This window comes from Peromyscus leucopus, chromosome 2, assembly GCF_004664715.2.
Source record: "Peromyscus leucopus breed LL Stock chromosome 2, UCI_PerLeu_2.1, whole genome shotgun sequence".
Classification (NCBI taxonomy): Eukaryota; Metazoa; Chordata; class Mammalia; order Rodentia; family Cricetidae; genus Peromyscus; species Peromyscus leucopus.
This window is the reverse complement of record NC_051064.1, coordinates 88,464,897-88,484,879: the sequence shown is the minus strand read 5'-3', so window position 1 is coordinate 88,484,879 and position 19,983 is coordinate 88,464,897. Positions and strand designations below refer to the sequence as shown.

The window sequence follows — 19,983 nt, the reverse complement described above, 5'->3', positions numbered from 1 at the left end:
TAAGTTCCAGGCCTCCTTGTTTCCCATGGAAAGCCAGATGTGAAGCCTCACCAGAATGCATTCTGTTTCTTTTCACTCTACCTTGCCAGGAGCTCTTACACATTTCTGTAATAATAGCCAGGGTTTTGTGCTTAGCAGCAGCTGTTTATAACATCTGCCAGATAATTACTGAGCTGAATCAGAATTCACCTGCCTTAACCCAATGTGTGGGATGAATTCCTGATCAAGGAATAAAAGATTGATTGCAGTTACATTTTTCCATGCTTGTTAATAATCACTGCTATAGACACCAGGAAAGAGCAGATGCTTTTCTGGGGGAGGTGTAGATGAGAGGGAGGTGGAAAGGGGGAAAATATCCAGGAGCACCCACTTTTAACTACATATGTATGCGTCTCACATTCAGCACAAGACATTGACATTTGTTAACACCATTGTAAAAAGATGCCGTGGCGTATGCTTCACATTCTAGATTCTCTGCAGCACCTGCTGACGATCGAGCCCCCTTTTATGTGTGAGTATCGGTGACTCAAAAGCTCATTATGGCTGTGTGTTACAACTTGTCTGTGAAAACCATTTCATGCTTTTGTAACATCCCAGTGCAGGAATAGATCCAGATTAGATTCAGTGTGTGCAGTTTGGCTTTTTCTTCATTTATAAGAACATAAATTCCAGCAGAGCTGTGCAGTTGCTACATTTTCTCATTGCAGTGATGGTTGTGAACTCATTCGGAAATCCTTGTTGCCAGCCACTAAGCTTTCAGACTCCTTTGTGAGGTTGATCTTGTCTGCATGTGCAGGCACAGCCCCCGGATTAGTAGTTGTTATTGCATGTCAGCATCACTAAAATCGAGCTCTTTTTCTTCCACTCCATGTGTAACCAGAGGTTAGGTTATATTGAAGCTTTTAATGCAGCTCCCAAATAATCTGCTTCCATGTGTTTCTACAGCTTGTCATTCCGCTTTGCCGTCTTTGGCCCGTGAGGAGGTTTTATGGCTTGTGTGATTGGTCATGTGCTGGAACTGCTCTAAATGTGTGCTGTTGCATTGTGGGAAAGCCTGTTCTGGTGGCCTCTGTCAGTGGTGGGCTGAATGACCATGGCAGTGGCTTTCTTTGTTCTTTCTCCTTGCTAACAAAATATCAAACAGATATTTATAAAGCCTTCATTTATTACCCTCTGATAGAAATAATTAGCAAATACAGAAGACAGCTCATGAGTGCTGCTTGGGGTTTCAAGCTGGCTAATAAAACAGGCGATGCTTGTTATTACTATTATTGCTTTCATGCCCTACTCTGCCAACATATTTTCTCTTGGTTTTAAGAGTTTATTTATATGAGTCCTCCCAAATTTTAGAATTAATATGTTCTCTAAAATCCTGTTGCCTTTTAGATTTTACATTAATTTTTATATATCAAATACAATAGGGTTTTCCTGATATAAAATATATTGCACGTTTTTGACTCATGAAATTTGAAGAGAAAACAGCATATCTATTCAGTATTTTTGTAACAACTCAAAGTATTTTATTGTTGTTGTTATTTTGGTTTTTTTTAAATAGATGAATAAATTAATCTGGGCCACTGAAAGGCAATGCTTTCACCCTGCCTAAGGAAATTTTTCCAACTGGTGTTTTCTGCTCATAGTTTAGTTCTTGGGGTAGAAATGTCACAAGGAGATTCCCAGGGGCGTTGAGTGTTCTTTTGGTGGGCTGATGGTGGTGTAGCAAGCTGTGTTCTGAGGGGATCCTGCCTCACTGTCTGTGGTGGTGTTTAGCTTATTTCTACAGCATAAAAGATGACATACTTGTGGTTGAGAGTTTGGAGGTTCAGCCGTGTTGTCTCACCTCAGAGCACCCCAAACCCATGAGACTGAACTTCGGCAACATGAAAGAGGGCGTGTCTTTATGGTATCATCAGTGTGCTTGAAATATATCCTCCTAACTTCAAAGTAGTGAATCAGTGCAATTTTTATTTTCTTACAGTATAAAAAAATAGTCCTTATATCCTTACCTTCCAGGGCCAGGATCTCTTGGACTCATCATAATGGATATATTAATTGGTTCAAGAGTTTTTGTTATTTCTATATTGAGCATGTTTAATACATACTCTTTTTTCTTAGTTGCACAAGCATGTCTGCCCTACTGATATCAGGTACAGTATTTCTCTAAGTAGGGGTTAATTGAAGGCTCTTGACCAACTGACTTACACATTTTGTTAATGTTGTAACGAGCTTTACAGAATAGCAGTATATTTGAACTTTGCAATATTGGTTGCTAAGGCCATTGCTGTATTCTGATTCTGTATCCACTGCAACGTCGTCCACATGATGAGTACTCAGTTGCTACTTGTTAAATTTCCTAGTTTACTTTCAAGTGTAAACAGTTAATTTCTTCGAGGAAAAAAGATGAAAGAAGATTCTACACATTAATGAATCCTTCTTTAACTTAAGTATGTTAGCTTCAGGCTTCAGGTTTTTAAGGTCGTAAATTAATTGAGCTCACTCAATCACTGATTATGCCAATTAATGTCCATAATTAACTCTATTATAAACAACAATAAATTCTAGATATTTAGTGATTAATAAAGTAAACCTAATTTGTTTCTGCTAGGGAATCTATCTTATGACAAAAATAATATTAATATGGATATTTATTTACATACTTATTTATTTTGCGGTACTACTGTTGAACCTAGGCCCTGGGCATGGTAAGCAAACATTCTACAATTGAGCTATACTTTAGTCCTATTCAGTCATTTATCATTGTAGTAAAGGGAGCAAACCCAGGACTTTTCTCTATAAATGCTCTGCTGTTGAACTGCCTTCCTTGCTCTCTTATCAAATTTTATAGCTTCCTAATCTCAAAAAAAAATTACATTGGCTTTCTCATTTGGAGAAATATATAATCCTACTTTCTTCCCTGTGTGGTTGTCAATAAATTAGCAGTTTATTAGTAGCATTTGCAATTTTTATTTCACTTGTTATGTTTGCCTGTAGAGTATTTTGCCTTTTGAATTTTGGGTCACCTATTGAGCATGCTCATTCCACACATCACATGCAGTGTAGATGTGAATGGGCAGTATGATTGTTTTCTGTGTTTGGAAGGCTTTCATAACAAAACTCTGTTCCTTTGCTTTCACGGATTATGTTTATTTCTAGAATTACTTACGTGCCTGCAGAACATTTGGAAGAGTTCAGACTAGGTTTTGGTCAACAATCTGGAGGAATAATGGCACTGGATATTTTTTCTTCATATACTGGCAGGTGAGTAAATAAGTCTACAACAAAACAATCAACGATGAAGAAGATTTAAAAAAAAATAAGTCTCCTTTTGTGTCAGTTACTCAAGTAATTATCATTTGGAATTGAAAATTTGGGAAATATATGAATATTCAAATCAATAAATTAAAACAATCTTTTATTTGCCCACCTAACATAGCACTTTTAGCATTAAATTTTAGTGATTCTCCTCACATTATTATTTCATTAATTCTCTGGACAGCACATTTTCAGTGGTTTTATATAATGCTTTTACTTTTTCTAGAAATATCAAACAACTCAATCAGAAACAATTTTTAGCAAACATATTTATTCTCTTTGAAGACTCTTAGGCTCAGAATGTTGGTATAAAGGGATATTAGGAAACCATGCTTAGCTTTTTAAAGAGCTTGGTATACAGTATGTTAAGAACCTTTAAATAATAGAGTGTTCTTCTCTCTTACAAAAAGACAGAATTGGGGCTTGTTGGTACTACTGATTGAGTTCACAGCAGGAGAGAAATGTCAGAGTGCTTTCTCTGGAAGGATGTTCTGTGGGTTGCTTTTTGCAGTTACACTGACAGTTGGATACCAAATTTCTCTTAAGCATACTGTAGAGCATAGAGCTTCACAAACATTTGGAGGCCTTCTCCGAAGAATCCTGCATCCACAGAGGGTGTGGGAACACCCTGGTTTCCAGTGGCCCTAAAGGAATTATGACATAGCACCATTGCTTCATCTGCAAATTATACAAGGCCACAGTGTGCAGAGAGTAGTGGGGAATGGAAAGACATGATCTGCGCTTAATAAAGAAAAAGAAAATTACAGTATTTGGGGCCTCATGACATTTATGGCAGGAGGACCCCACCCTGTACAAAAGTTGGCCCAGGTACACTCCAGAATTCCTGTCTCAGGCTTAATAGCATGGGTTAGTTGTAGTTTGCCAGTGTTCCCTATCAAAATGGAAATAGTAATCTTTCTTCTGTCCAAATAGAGGACCAGTTAAGATCTCAGTAAGTTCATGGATCTTAAAACATTCAAAAATTTTACAAAGAAGGAGCTACTTTCACTATTACTGTTCCTCTCGGCGTAGAGAGAAAAATGGCCTTGGTCGCCCTGTCCAGTGATCAGCTGCTTCATTGCAAAGAAAGCATATTTGTTATTAACAGCAGGATGCTTACAAAAGGCAGTCAGCATCTTACAGAGGAGGAATCTACAGCAGCAAGCACTTAACTTCTGGTGTCCCACAGCTAGTTTCAAAGCCAAACTCGGGATGTAATCAGTCAGACTCTAAGATCTTGACCATTGAATCCAAAGGAAGAATTGAATTAGCCCTTAAAACAAAGAGGCAGTGTAGCACAGTACAATGTGGCCAAGATCGCTTATGCATAGTTTATGCATAGCTTATGCATAGATCTCCCAGCCCAGGCTTTAGGTCAGATAACCCCTCCCTGCAGCTATGGCTGTCAGTAGCTGTTACAGCAGCTGCTCACATTCTCACTCTGTCTCCTAAACCTACATTTTTCTTCATCTCCTTTTCATCTCTTTGGCTTACATTTCTCTGCTTCCTTACCAGAGGACTTGGACTGTTTCTCATTCAGCTCCTTGACATCTCTCTTAGAATACACCTCTTGGAACTGTTGCTAACCATCCTGGACCATTGTCAGGTTTAGACTTTAGAAAGCACAGCTTTTCCCAGATTTGCCCTCTTTAGTTTACATAAAAGGGGACTTCAAGTGCAGAGCTGCTGGTAGGGCCTGTGGCAGGTTAATTTCATTTTAACAATGTTTAAACAGTATTTGACCATTCAGGTCAAAGAAAAGGATGTTTGTAGAGAGCCTGGATATTCATTTGTCAGCACTGTGAATCATGTTCAAGTACAGATCCATGGGGTCTCCTAACTTCTGGTTGCAAATGTGAAGATCGTGTAGTTTGAATGAGTTCAGCATTCCTATCAGTGAAGAATGCTATAATTTGACACATGTTTTCTTTAGATTTTTCAGTTCTATAAAATCAACTGATGATGAATTCTCTTAGGGCAGAGAAATATTTGCTGAATAATTTTCCTATAGAATCCCAGGGTTTGATGCAATTTCCCCATTCCTTTCCTTCACCCTCCTTTATTCTGCCACATTTCATCAGCAAATGGACAAGGCAAGACTTTGTGTGCAGCAACTGACTCTAGTGTAAGGTTATTATTTGTTTGGTTAGGTTTGTTTGTTTTGTTTTGTTTCCTATGCTAGGAAGTGTTATAAATTTGTAGGTCAGATACAGTGAAACTTCAGACAGCTCTGCGTTATTATTTTTGTTTTGTTTTGTTTAACCAACAGTTAAGTCCATTCAAGGCAGTGTTGCTTGGAATTCTCACTGTATATTTCCTTAACCAGAGACATTCCAGACCTGCCAGAGCGAGAAGAAGGAGAAGGGGAAGAAAGTGAACTCCAGAACGCAGCCTACAGCAGCTGGAGTCAACCCCGGAGGTAAGGACTGCTTCTGCTTCGCGCAGCCCATTCAGTGAGTTCACATGTTTGAAGAGAGAGAGAGAAAGAGAGAAGGGCATATGGTCTGGAGGAATGGCCTATAGCTTGCTACTTATGGCATCAGACACTCTTTTTAAGCACTGTTAATTCTTTATTTCTTCGTATGTACATCAGAGAAAAAATCAGTTTCACACAGTGTTAAAACTAACTTACACACAAGGATCTCTAGTAAACATTAAAGACAATTGACTAGAGAAAAGTATGCACAGGCAGTTGGAATGAATAAGTTCTGAATAGTTTTAGATATAGTGCCAAATGTTTGTTTACATTTTAACATTGTTTGTTACATTTAACATGTTTACATTTAAAATTAGATATATTTAACCTTAATATATATAAAAACATATATATATTACTTTATGTTTTATATACATATATAAATGTGTGTATGAGAGAGAGAGAGACAGAGAGAGAGAGAGAGAGAGAGAGAGAGAGAGAGAGAGAGAGAGAGAGAGAGAGAACTATAAGTATGAAAGAGAGATAGACATATGAGCAAGGAACTTTGCTGTCATGGGCTGAGATTGTCCCAGGCCTTACACCTGCTGGCATGGGTCCTATGCAGAAAAGAAGACCGAGCTTGAATATGCTCAGACACATCACTGTATTCTGAGGGACACACTAACATGCCCATGCAGAGTCAAGTCAACTTCTGAGTCTTCAGTAGGTCTAAGATGAAGACATAAACCCTGCCTCTGAGAAAGATAGGATGTCCTTGACCAGCAAGATCTAGAGATATATGAAGCATAGAACGATGTAGCATATTAAATATCAGTAGTAATGGCTCAGCCCCTTCAAACAGCCCTGAAGTTAACCATTACCATGAAGCCTTGCATTGTGATGTTGCCTGTTTATAAATGACCCTTAACCTGCAGCCATACATTTCAAAATACAGAAAAGACTATTTTTATGTCATTTTCAGAGAAACTAAGTATCTCCAGTCATTTAAAAGACATTTTCAGTTTGAATTTCTTCAATAGCCAATTTGCTTGCTGTTTCTCTATAGCATTATCCATGTTGAGAAAAGGATATATGTGAAAGATCTTTGACAGATAATATATTATAAGGTGTTATATGTTTTATTTGTATTAATAGATGCAGAAAGAAATTAAAGTTATTTCAGAGCAGGGTGTTATAGATCAACTTAAATTTTGTTGGAAAAAGTAGTAACAGTAGGGAAGGTAAGCTGGCTTAGTTTTAATCACACACTGATACAAAAAGTAGTTTGGGCAGTTTGGGAATGGTTGGAGGCAATATGAACTGTACTTGAGTCCCTTTACTTCTGCATAAGTGTCTTAATTTCTAAGGTTCCTCATTTGTATAATTGGGTTAGTTATGGAGTCTTTTAAATTTGGAGGAAGAATCAGTAAGTTCTGCATCTTAACTGCCCCAGCATGGAAGTGGGCAGTCCTCAATAGTGCCTGATCCAGTCAGTGTGCCTTCGGGAGTAGCTAAACAAAAGGAAGTTGTTACAGAAAAGGAAGCACACATCCTTGGGACTGGAAAATTTGTATGCTTTGCTCCTCAGTTTTGTCTTCATGTCAACCTAAGAATTCCCTCTGTGGAGGTGATTTACACAGAGAAAATGCCTAAAGCTTCCACAGAGGCTTTTTTTTAACAAGATATTTAACAAGTTACTCCAGGGGAATGTTTGTAGATGATGAATGGTTAAGAAGCAGACCAGCACAGCCAGAGCTTTCTGAAAATGAGGGCCTACTTCTCAGTGTTGGAAACACAAAATCAGCAGAGATTTGTTTAGAAATAGAGGATATTTGTTAGTTAAGTGTTAAGGATTGTAAAATGTAAGATCTATGTTATACTCACTACTTTAAAATCTGATTGAGGCCACAGCTGATACTTGAGTGGCTTACAGTATGTTGTTACACTAATGCTGTGCAGCAAATGTATATTTGTATGTATAAAATCTTATTCAGGGTATGTATGTATGTAGCCAGAAGTATAATTACTGGCTAAAAATTTATATGCATTTTTAAGGACCACAAAATAAACTTTACTAATTGAATTTGCCACACATATCCCACACTTCAATATCTTTCTCAAATGTTGCAAAATAGAAGCCACAATGGGATCTTCACATCAGTCTTTAGTGAACCTGTTTAATAATTTACTTTCTTCAAATCTACAATGAAAAGGACTTAAAACGAGGTTTTTTTCTTGAAACTGAAAACAACTGTGATGTCTAAAGTCTTAACCAAATTGTTTACATAAATAAGGTTTTCTTTTGTATGAGTACCTATCTATTTCCTGATATCAAGATGATATAAAAGCTTTAAAATATCGACAGGGATAGAGACATGGCCAAGCCTTTAACACAAGTTCATTCCCTGGACCAAGATCTGGTTTTGGACGACTTTCAGTAATTCTTGCAACAAGAAACTCCAAGGGTCTAACTTTCTTGGGAACCAGAATGCATATACATATACCCAGAGGAAGACACACACACACATAGCATAATTAAAATAAAAACAAATCTTTAAACTAATTTTCAATCATGACTGTTTTTCTATTATAATTCTGGTAACATGGGTTTTGAGGCATCTAAATGATTACAGAGATGTTCTCCATCATGAATTGGTCCATGTAACAGAAAGCAAGCATGTAGTCTTGAAGTCGGAGTAATCTATCATTTTCAGTCTGTGATATCATTTGATAAGATTTAGAAAATGGTACCCTGCTGGAAGAAATCAGTCATGAGGGTTGTCCTGAGTGTTCACATCTGCACACCAATTCTAATTTACATTTTCTGCTTTATGCTGCAGGAAAAGATTGTGAAATCTTAGCTGCCTGCTTTAGCTGCCATGTCTGACACTTGTTTCCATGCCACTTTTGTGTGGTTCATATATTGCTCTGGAATCAAGGGCCAAATTAAACCCCTTTCTAAGTTCACTTAGATATGAGCTGTAGCTAGAGTTTTCCTGCCTGGCCCACAGTCAGGACAAATCTGTCACCCACCAGTCCCACAGCTGCTCAGACCCAACCAAGGAAACACACAGAGACTTATATTGCTTACAAACTATATGACCATGGCATGCTTCTTGCTAACTGTTTTTATATCTTAAATTAATGCATTTCTATTAATCTATACTTTGCCATGTGGCTTGTGGCTTACTGGTACTTTACATCTTCCTTTTCATGGCAGTGGCTGGCAGTGTCTCTCTGACTCAGCCTTCCACTTCCAATAATTTTCTTCTCTGCCTGTCCCGCCTATACTTCCTGCCTGGCTACTGGCCAATCAGCATTTTATTTATACAAAGCAGTATCCACAGCAATGATCTATTATCAAAGCAACAGAGAAGGCAATGATAACACATCTATGAAATTTTACACCAGAATTCATTATTTCATGTATTTGAAGAGAAGTATGAAATCTAAAAGGATTACCTTATCATTTAAATTTATAGGCCTTTTGTCCATATTAGTTGACAGATGAAAACAAAATAAAAAGAGATATTATAATGCTTGAACAGATTATTGACACATTTTAGATTTTTTTCCAAAATAATTAATCTTGTGTAATTGAATGTAAGTATGTTGGCTAAAGATCATACCAATTCATATATATTCAGATTTCCTTTGGTATGAGTTTTTTTCAGATACTCAAAGTCTAATGTTATATTCAAAGGCTTTAAGAGACCAATTACACACTAAAAGTTTTACAGTTATAGGGTTGCTCTGTGTTGTGACTAGGCATTACCACATTGATTATATTCATAGGGTTTCTCTCCAGTATGTGTTCTTTTATATACTTGAAGATGACTGGGCTATGCAAAGGCTTTACCACACTGTTTACATTCATAGGGTTTCTCTCAATTATGTGTTCTATATGCATTTTAAAAGTTTTTTTTAAGTTACCTTCTTTCTTTTTATGGTGATCATAGCAGCTTCCACTTTTCTTTCAACATATGAGTGTTCTCCAAATAACATGGGTGACATTTTTCAAAGTGTTCTGTCAATGGATAGAAAACGACACTTTGTCTTGACACACTTGAGGTTTGAGGAGGTGGGTACTTACCTGCTTAATTGTCATACAGATAAAGTAGTGTACTTCCTGCCATTCCTGTGGAAATCACCACCACCATCATCAGTTACCATCATCATCATCATCATTGATTTATCTGGAGCTTTCTCTCTGCTCTATGCCAATGTTTTTGTTTTGCAATTATATATTAAGTAATTAATTTTGCAGAAGACTGTCTTATTGGAGGTTTTTGTTGACTGCATTCACAGTGGAGATAAATAAGACAAAGAGACTAAGTAGGTTGCCTCGTGTCATGTGATTAAGTAGCAGAACCCAGAACCAGAACGTGCTCTGCAAAGTGTTTCTTGACAGGTGTCCTTCTTCCCCAGGGATATCCACCGTGCTGTGTCTAGTGACTGGTCAGCCTAGCTTCCTGCCTGTGTGATCATTTGGCTCTTGTCTGCCTTGTTTAAGGATTCACAGAGTGTATATCACAATAGTCTATTTAAACTGTAGATCCACTAGAGGACTCCGTGCTGTTTGCCACAGTTCCTGAATCTGTGATCCTAAACAGTATGTACCTTCTAGGCTTGATAATGAGGTTTAAGTGAAAGCAAATTTAGTTCCCTTGAAGAGTGGTTTATAGCCTTACTATAATTTGCTGCTTATATCACTTCAGAAATAATTTCAACACTTATTTTCTTTTGCATTTAAAAAAAAATATTTTATAATTGAATTTAATTTTACATATCAGCCACAGATTTCCCTGTCCTCCCTCTTCCACAACCCCCCCGCCACTCCCCCCAGCCCACCCTCCATTCCCATCTCCTCCAGGGCAAGGTCTCCCCTGGGGATTCAGCTCAACCTGGTAGATTCAATCGAGGCAGGTCCAGTCCCCTTCTCCCTTCGCCCAGACTGAGTAAAGTGTCCCAGCATAGGCCCCAGGTTCCAAACAGCCAGCCCATGCTCCAAAGACAGGTTCCGGTCCCACTGCCTGGGGGCCTCCCAAACTGTTCAAGTTAATCAACTGTCTCACTTATCCAGAGGGCCTGATCCAGTTGGGGGCTCCTTAACTATTGATTCATAGTTCATGTGTTTCCATTAGTTTGGCTATATGTCCCTGTGCTTTTTCCATTCATAGTCTCATCAATTCTCGCTCATACAATCCCTCCTCTTTCTCGCCAATTGGACTCCTGGAGCTCCACCAGGGGCATGGCAGTGGATCTCTGCATCCACTTCCATCAGTCATTGGATGAAAGTTCTAGCATGACAGTTAGGGTGTTTGGCCATCTGATCACCAGAGTAGATCAGTTCGGGCTTTCTCTTGACCATTGCCAGTAGGCTATTGTGGAGGTATTTTTGTGGATTTCTGGGGACCTCTCTAGCATTTTGCTTCTTCCTATTCCCATGGGGTCTTCATTTATTATGGTCTCGTTTTCCTTGTTCTCCCTTTCTATTCTTGATCCAGCTGGGATCTCCCGCTCCCCTACTCTCTCTTTCCCTCAAAACTTGCCCTACATTAACCCCCCTCACATCCAGTTTGCTCATTTAGATCTCATCCATTTCTCTGTCATTGGGCAATCCCTGTGTCTGACTTAGGGTCCTGTTTTCTAGGTAGCCTTCCTGGAGTTGTGAATAGCAATCTAGTCATCCTTTGTTTTACATCTAGTATCCTCCTATGAGTGAGTACATACCATGTTTGTTTTTCTGAGTCTGGGTTACCTCACTCAGAATGATTTTTTCTAGATCTATCCATTTGCCTGCAAACCTCATGATGTCATTGTTTTTCTCTGCTGAGTAGTACTCCATTGTGTATTTGTACCACATTTTATTTATCCATCTTCGGTTGAAGGGCATCTAGGTTGTTTCCAGGTTCTGACTATTACAAACAATGCTGCTATGAACATAGCTGACCATGTGCCTTGTGGTACGATTGAGCATTCCTTGGGAATATGCCCAAGAGTGGTATAGCTGGGTCTTGGGGGAGATTGATTCCCAATTTTCTAAGAAAGCACCATATTGATTTCTAAAGTGGCTGTACAAGCTTGCATTCCCACCAACAGTGAAGGAGAGTTCCCCTTGCTCCACATCCTCTCCAGCATAAGGTGTCTTCAGTGTTTTTGATCATAGCCATTCTGACAGGTGTAAGGTGATATCTCAGAGTCATTTTGATTTGCATTTCCCTGATGATTAGGGATGTTGAGCAATTCCTTAAACATCTTTCAGCCATTTGAGCTTCCTCTGTTGAGAATTCTCTGTTTAGCTCTATAGCCCCACTTCTTAATTGGAGTGTTGGGCATTTTGATGTCTAATTTCTTGAGTTCTTTATATATTCTGAATATCAGCCCTCTGTCAGATGTGGGGTTGGTGAAGATCTTTTCCCATTCTGTAGGCTGTCTCAAGGCAAGGCTGTCCGCTCTCCCCATACTTATTCAATATAGTACTTGAAGTTCTAGCCAGAGCAATAAGACAACATAAGGAGATTAAGGGGGATACAACTTGGAAAGGAAGAAGTCAAGCTTTTACTATTTGCAGATGACATGATAGTATACATGAGTGATCCCAAAAAATTCGACCAAAGAACTCCTATACCTTATAAACACCTTCAGCAACATAGCAGGATACAAGATGAACTCAAAAAAATCAGTAGCCCTCCTATATATAATTGACAAACAGGCTGAGAAGGAAATCAGAGATACATCACTCTTTAAATAGCCACAAATGACATAAAATACCTTGGGGTAACTCTAAGCAAGTAAAGGACCTATATGACAATTCCCTGAAAAAAGAAATTGAAGAAGATGTCAGAAAATGGAAAGATCTCCCATGCTCATGGATAGGCAGGATTAACATAGTAAAAATGGCAATCTTACCAAAAGCAATCTACAGATTCAATGCAATCCCCATCAAAATACCAACACAATTCTTTACAGACCTGGAAAGAATAATACTCACTTCATATGGAAAAACAAAAAACCCAGGATAGAGAAAAGAATCCTGTACAATAAAACAACCTCTGGAGGCATCATGATCCCTGACCTCAAGCTCTACTATAGAGCTACAGTAATAAAAACAGCTTGGTACTAGCATAAAAACCGACATGTGGACCAATGGAATCAAACTGAAGACCCTGACATTAATCCGCACACCTATGAACATATAATTTTTGACAAAGAAGCCAAAACTGTACTATGGAAAAAAGAAAGCTTCTTTGACAAATGGTGCTGGCATAACTGGATGTCAATGTGTAGAAGGCTGCAAATAGATCCATAACTGTCACGATGCACAAAACTTAAGTCCAAGTGGATCAAAGACCTCAACATAAATCCAGTTACTCTGAACCTTATAGAAGAGAAAGTAGGAAGTAGTTTTGAATGCATTGGCATAGGAGATCACTTCCTAAATATAACACCAGTAGCACAGACACTGAGAGAAACAATCAATCAGTGGGACCTCTTGAAACTGAGAAGCTTTTGTAGAGCAAAGGACATGGTCAACAAGACAAATCAACACTTATTTTTCAATGAACAGCCTTAGGGGACATTTCCTGCCATTCCTTTTTGAAGTTTTCTTAAGAGCTCAAGAATCCTACTTGCCGGGCCATGGTGGCACACGCCTTTAATCCCAGCACTCGGGAGGCAGAGGCAGGTGGATCTCTGTGAGTTCAAAGGCCGGCCTGGTCTACAAAGCGAGTTCCAGGAAAGGCACAAAACTACACAGAGAAACAAAGCTACACAGAGAAACCCTGTCTCGAAAAACCAAAAAAAAAAAAAAAAGAGTTCTACCTGGCTTCTATTGTGTATACATACATTGGCTAAATTTCTGTGACCAATTTACTGTTAAAATGAATTCAAGAAATGTTGAAGTGGGGCTGAAGACCCTTTTCTTCCCTCTTGATGGGCACAGGCATGCACATCTGCACATATATATGTGTATACTTCACACTGACACATTTGCAAATACAGGTATACATATCTGCATAGACATGCGTGTATTCCTCATACTGACACTTGTGCATTTGTGCATATACATACAAACAGCTACAATAATATATGTTATTATTATAAAAATATGAAATAGATAAATATAATAAAAATAAATGTTAAAATAGAAAGGGATGTTTTTTTTATTTTTATAATCTAGAGAGAAAATGTTGAATGATATTTTAGCTTACTTATTCACAAATAATTCTTCCAACTAAACAGATCAACTTTCTAAGACTATATATATTCAGTTAAGAAAAAAAAAAAAAAACCTGCCTGACCAAAGAAGAAATATTTCTGTTGTGCATCTCATCTGATCCACCCGCTGCCATATACTAGCCCTCTTTTTCTGCCAATTCGTTCACTTTGCAGCAGGCCTATTTTCCTCTCATTGAAACACCCCAAATGTCAGCATTGAGGACATACTGAGCCATGCTGTCTTCTTGTCCTCAATGTCCAACATCCTTGTATTCCATGAAGTCTGGAATAGATGCAGGGTCTTATCAACACCCTGAACCTCTTCCTCACTGAAAATCACCTCGTGCTTGCTTCCTCTTTTTCACCGGATGGTCCTGTAAGTCCATCCTTACCTCTTTTTCCTTTTGTAGTGCTTGCTAGCAAACACCAAACAGTCACTTTACCAACTAAATCCTCAGCCTCCCTCCATCCTTCACTCTTTAGCTGTTGGCAGTTATTCTGTGTGAGTTCTGTGTTTATTGTGTAGATGGGGATGGATCCTGTAATAGCTAGGCCTGAAAGGTTAGTAGCATATGAAATCAACTTACAGAACAGCAAGGAGCCGCTGTGCTTCCTGGAGTGGAAGGTGCAAAGCAGTTCAGGGTATCTCGGGAGGTGCTGGAAAGATCATTTCATATAGAACCATTGCAGCATCTGTCCTTCATGCCCTGACTGTTAATGACCAGGTCTGCTCTGGCAAGAAAGACTCCCACAGAGGCAAGCTTCTGATTAGTGTGTGCAAAAGTGTTCTTTCCCTGGATTTGGCTGCTAAACCTAGAAGCTGCCATCTGTTCAGTGGTAGCTGAGTCTCCTGATCATGTAATGTCTGTATTATTAACACTCCTGTAAAATGGCACTTCTTTGCTGGCCTGCACTTTAGCCTAGAATGTGAGTCCAATATCAATACCAACAAAACATGTAATTTGGAACGTATTTAATCTTTTATGACTAGGGTGCCATTGTGATTAGACATATTTATTATTCCATTTCTAAGTGTGTGATTCAGAGGCTTTAAGAACCTTTACTATATAAATATAGTGCCATCATCTACAGAAGAATTTTCATCTTGTAAAACGAAGGCTGTGTTCATTGAACAGTACCTCCTTATCCACTTCCCAGCTGAGCAAACCCATTCTATGTCCTGTCCCTGAATACATCTCCCCTGGACTTCTGTGAGTGCAACCATAGGCATTTGTTCTTACTTCATTTAGCTGGCCAATTTTATATAGCATAGTATACTGTTTGTGTATGTTAAAACATATAGCATTTCCTTCCTTTTTAAGACAGATTAAAATTCCATAATAAGCTGTGCATCATTTTGTTTGTTCATTTTTAAATTTTAAAATTATCTACTATTGTATGTATGGCAGGTGTGTGCATGAGTGTGGGTGCATGGGCAGGTTGGAGAACAACTTCTGGAAGTTGGTTTATCTCCTACCAATAATTTGAGGCAAGCTCACTCCAGTTTCTGCTGCTCAGTGTAAGCCAGGCTAGCTGTCTGTGAGCTTCTGGGTAGTTCTTCAGTGCCTCCCATCTCTTTACAGGAGTACTGGGGTTACAGATGTGAGCCAACACGTTTGGCTTTTATGGACTCCAGGGAACAAAGTTAGGTGTGTCAGGATTGTGCAGACAGCATTTTGATGCACCAAGCCCCCTCACCAGCCCTTATTTTTCATTTCTAGTAGACCTCTTAACTGTTGTGGCTGGTGCTTTTCTGATACAGGTATTTAAAATATCTCTTCATGACCCTGATTTGTATTCTTTTGGTTGTGTTCCCATATGATAGCTGTATCTTTAATTTGCTGTTATGGCTGTACCTGTCACATTCACACCAGCAATGCATAGAGCTCCAGTTTCTCTCCATTCTCATAGACACTAGTTATTGTTATTCTGTTTTGTTAATAATTTTCATCCTAATGGGTATGAGGTAATGTATTCTTGGGTACTGATTGTGTCTCTACAGATGATAATCATTGTTTCATGTGTTTACAAACCATTTATAAGCCTGTAGCTAAATTTTTATTCAATCTCTTACTTAATTTTTGATCTAGTTGTTTGGGTTTTTGGTAACTGAATTTTAGAAACTTCATTCATACATTCCGGATATTAATTCCTTATCGGATGTGATTCCAAATATTGTTTTCTTTCTGTAAGTTACCTCTTTTGCCTCTCATTTTAATGAAGTCCAATTTGTCTGTATCTTTTTATTGCCTGTGTTCTTGGTATCTGTACTGGCTAGTTTTATGTCAATTTGACATAAGCTAGAATCATGAGAGAGGAGGGAGTCTCAATTGAGAAAATGCCCCCATAAGATCCAGATGAAGGCATTTTCTTAATTAGTGTCCAATGGGCTAGGCCCAGCACGTTGTAGGTAGTGGCGTCCCTGGGCTGATGGTCCCGGTTTCTATAAGAAAGCAGGCTGAGCAATCCAGAAGGAACAAGCCAGTAAAAGCACCCTGTCAGGGACAAGGATAGACTCTCTGGTTAGTGGAAAAATATAGACCCCCATAAGACAGGGAACTAGATTATCTTACAGTCAGGTTGCCTAGCAATAGGACATTGAGTCAGAGCCCTTGACCCTTTCACCCTGTAAACATCCTATACAAACATCCTGTTAGCTTGCCCCACCTTATGCAGATGACAGCTTCTTGCTCCCCCCACCCTGCAGGAACTATATAAACCCTCCTGGAGAGAAATAAAGTTGCACCTTGATCAGAATCTAGACTTGGTGTATTTCCTTTGTATCTCCTGTCCCTACATTCCCTCCTTAGGGTAGTCGAGTACCCGTTGTAGCCCTGCAGGCTGGGGCAGCACCCCCACATGGCCTCTGCACCAGCTTCTGCCTACAGGGCCCTGCCTTGTTTGAGTTCCTGTTTTTAATCCCTTGGTGATGATATGGAACTGTTAGCTGAACTAAACCCTTTCTTCCCCAACTTGCTTGGTCAGGTCATGGTGTTTCATCATCAATAACTAAGTCATTTACAGGACATTCAAAAGTTCAGGAAGCTTTTCCTTTGTGTTTTTCTCTGGGAGTTTACAATTTTATTATTTTTTTAATAGGGTGGAACTTTGGAGAGAACCAAGCAAGTCCTTGGGCATCAGCATTGTTGGTGGCCGAGGGATGGGGAGCCGCCTGAGCAATGGAGAAGTGATGAGGGGCATTTTCATCAAACATGTCCTTGAAGATAGTCCAGCTGGCAAAAACGGAACCTTAAAGCCTGGCGACAGAATAGTTGAGGTAACCTCCAGTGAGCTTTCTATTCAAGATCTTTTCCCTCTTTCACTTTCTTACCAAAGGAGTTGCCGCCCTAGCCCCTGTGTTAGTCAGACGTTTGTAATGGCAAGGATTTTCTTCTTTTTATCCAGGTTTTTTTTTTTTTTTTTTTTTGGATGTGATGACAAATTATGTATGTCATGTAAAAACGAGTGTTTAGAAATACAGACAATGAATTTTAAAAGCATTGGTCCTAAGGAATATAAATTTAAAAAAAAATCTTGGGGGAACAATTAAAATATTTAATATTGTGTATGTACAGGGAAAATGTGCATCTCATAGCTAAGTTTTCCAGGAAGATATTATTTCAAGGAATACTGTATTATAGTCATTTCTATGTAAACTTTATTGAGTGAGGTTTTATTCCAAGTGAGTCTTTTTTTTCTCAACTTTTCAATGCTGTGAACTTGATGACTTTTTAAATGAATGTTTCAACAAAGCTAGGAGCCTCCTCCTCAGTACTGTGCCCCTTCTCAAGACGGCCCTGTGTACGCACATGCATGGCAAACACTTTGTTCTTTGTAAGAGAGAAACATATAGTCAAATCATATGCCAGCCATAATTAAATGTTAATATCTTGCACAGGGTTCTTATGTGCAGTAGAGCCATACAGGCATCTACTGATGTGTATGATACAAGAGCAGCTACCATGTTCTTGGGGCTGGGCTAGGAGCTAGTATCCACAGTAGACAGGCATTGGACCTGCCTGGCCAGCAGGAAGCAGAGAAGTAACCAGAATACCTCAGAGCAGTACAATAAAGTTATCTAATCAGATTAGGCACTGTTAGATTTAAAATGTTGAGAAGTGTCTGATCCAGTTTTTCCAGCCTACAGAGAGAAAGGAAAGGAGTAACTGATAAGTGAAGATGCTATGACTGTCATAGACATTGCGTTTCCTTGTACAAGTGATGGTCCCATTTTCTCAGTCAGTAAGACTTACACATTACAGTGCCTTCCTGGGTTAGAAGGTTGCTTATTGCATAGCAGTCATAATTGAGAATGAACACTTGGCCAGGCATTTAGCTCAATGCCAGGACGGTCACTGTATGGGCATGCAAGGTCCTGGGTTTAGATCCCTAGAACAGTCAAGTGAAAATAGAAAGTCTTAGTATTGTCTAGCTCATTCATTCATTTGTCTGTTCTCTGAGCATGAGGAAAGGAGAGATTGAAATTTGAGAGGAAACAGGCATCTTGTGCTTTTCTTTTCCCTGTGACCATCTATAAGAACAGATGACAAGGTAGACTGGCCTACTCTCATTAAATGATACACTAGCCTCTTTAATGTAATTCTTTCTTATAGTCTGAAGTTTCAATTTTAAGTTGTTACTAGGGTGTTTATTTTACGTAGTTTAACTATTAAATACTTTTTGCCTAAAAAGAAAAATAAGAGTTATTTATAATCATCTTTAGATATGATTGGCCAGAGTTTGTCCCTAAAATGTCCTTTAAAACAATTAAATATTGCCGGGCAGTAGTGGCACATGCCTTTAATCCCAGTACTTGGGATGCAGAGACAGGCAGATCTCTGTGAGTTCGAGGCCAGCCTGGTCTACAGAGCGAGATCCAAGACAAGCGACAGGCACCAGAACTACACAGAGAAACCCTGTCTCGAAAAACAAAACAAAACAAAAAAAATTAAATATTAATTAAAATTAGTAAAGACTAAACGAGATTAATTAAAACATCTTTTTCTAATTGAAAAGAATGTTTTGTGTGTGTTGCAAAATACCTGCATTTAGGTTAGTGGTGGTTTCTTTAGGACATGATGTGCAGGGTTTCTCCAGGAAATATGAAGCCTAGGCCCTTGTAGTCCTGGAATTCTAGAACAGCCCTGAACTAATGTGCTTGCTTTGGGACTTGAGTAACAATATTAGTTGACATACAGTAGGCATGAATATTGACTTGTTAGAAACATTAAAGGCCATTTTAGTATGTGTTAAAAATTATTGTCATATCACCAAAGTGTCAACCTGAAAGGGGCTTTTAACTAAATGTATATAATTCTGTGTCAGGACTTAATGATTGGTTTTCTTCTACAGGATTGTGTCTGCTCTGAGCTTTACTTGGTAACTGGAAATGACAGCATTTACTGTTATCTGGCAGGATTAACATTAGACCCTTTTTCTTTCTTTCTTTCTTCCTTCCTGACCATCTAGTGCATAAGCTGAGCTGATCATTATGCACAAAGCATTACAAAATGACTTTCATTTTTCAAATTATTTATATAAGAAACTTACAAACAAGCATAATTTCTTGGCTTCCAAATTCTGTTTCATCTGCAGATTCTTTTGCAAAACTAACCTAACAGTAGTCTCACGTTTCTGAATATTACAATTTTGTTTATTCTTTAAATTTTTTGAAGAGAAACCCATGAATAATCACTCTCCCCCCACCTGTCATGTTCTAAGTAAATCATTTTATGAAGAATTAGAAGTACCACACAGGCTTCGATGAAAGGGACCCTGAATGCATCTCCCCAGACTGTTTCTTTAATGATGCTTATCTATAAATTGATTCATAAACATAAAAGAGCAGCTTATGCAATGAAGAATACAGACTCAGAGCCCTCATTCCAACTGATTATGACTCCAGTTGTCTTTGGAAGACCTGTATCCACATAAGGTGCCACAAATCCATGGAGGAATGAGAAGTATGCAGCCTGAAAATTGCTTTTGTTTTGGATACCAAAACAAATCTCTCAGGATCTAAAGGAGCTTCAGAA

At 38.6% G+C, this 19,983-nt stretch overlaps 1 protein-coding gene across 17 annotated transcripts in view; it reads left to right on the top strand.

Annotated features, from left to right (window-relative positions):
* The window catches only part of Mpdz (multiple PDZ domain crumbs cell polarity complex component), a 162,332-nt gene that overhangs the window by 103,837 nt on the left and 38,512 nt on the right, over positions 1–19,983 (top strand). For 11 of the 17 annotated variants that reach the window (XM_037202689.1, XM_037202680.1, XM_037202686.1 and 8 more), the window contains 4 exons: positions 470–511; positions 3,154–3,258; positions 5,639–5,731; positions 17,048–17,225. In XM_037202689.1, coding sequence (XP_037058584.1) covers positions 470–511; positions 3,154–3,258; positions 5,639–5,731; positions 17,048–17,225 — 418 coding nt within the window. The remainder of the gene's footprint in view (positions 1–469; positions 512–3,153; positions 3,259–5,638; positions 5,732–17,047; positions 17,226–19,983) is intronic. The other 6 variants (XM_037202684.1, XM_037202693.1, XM_037202690.1 and 3 more) reach the window with 1 other exon arrangement.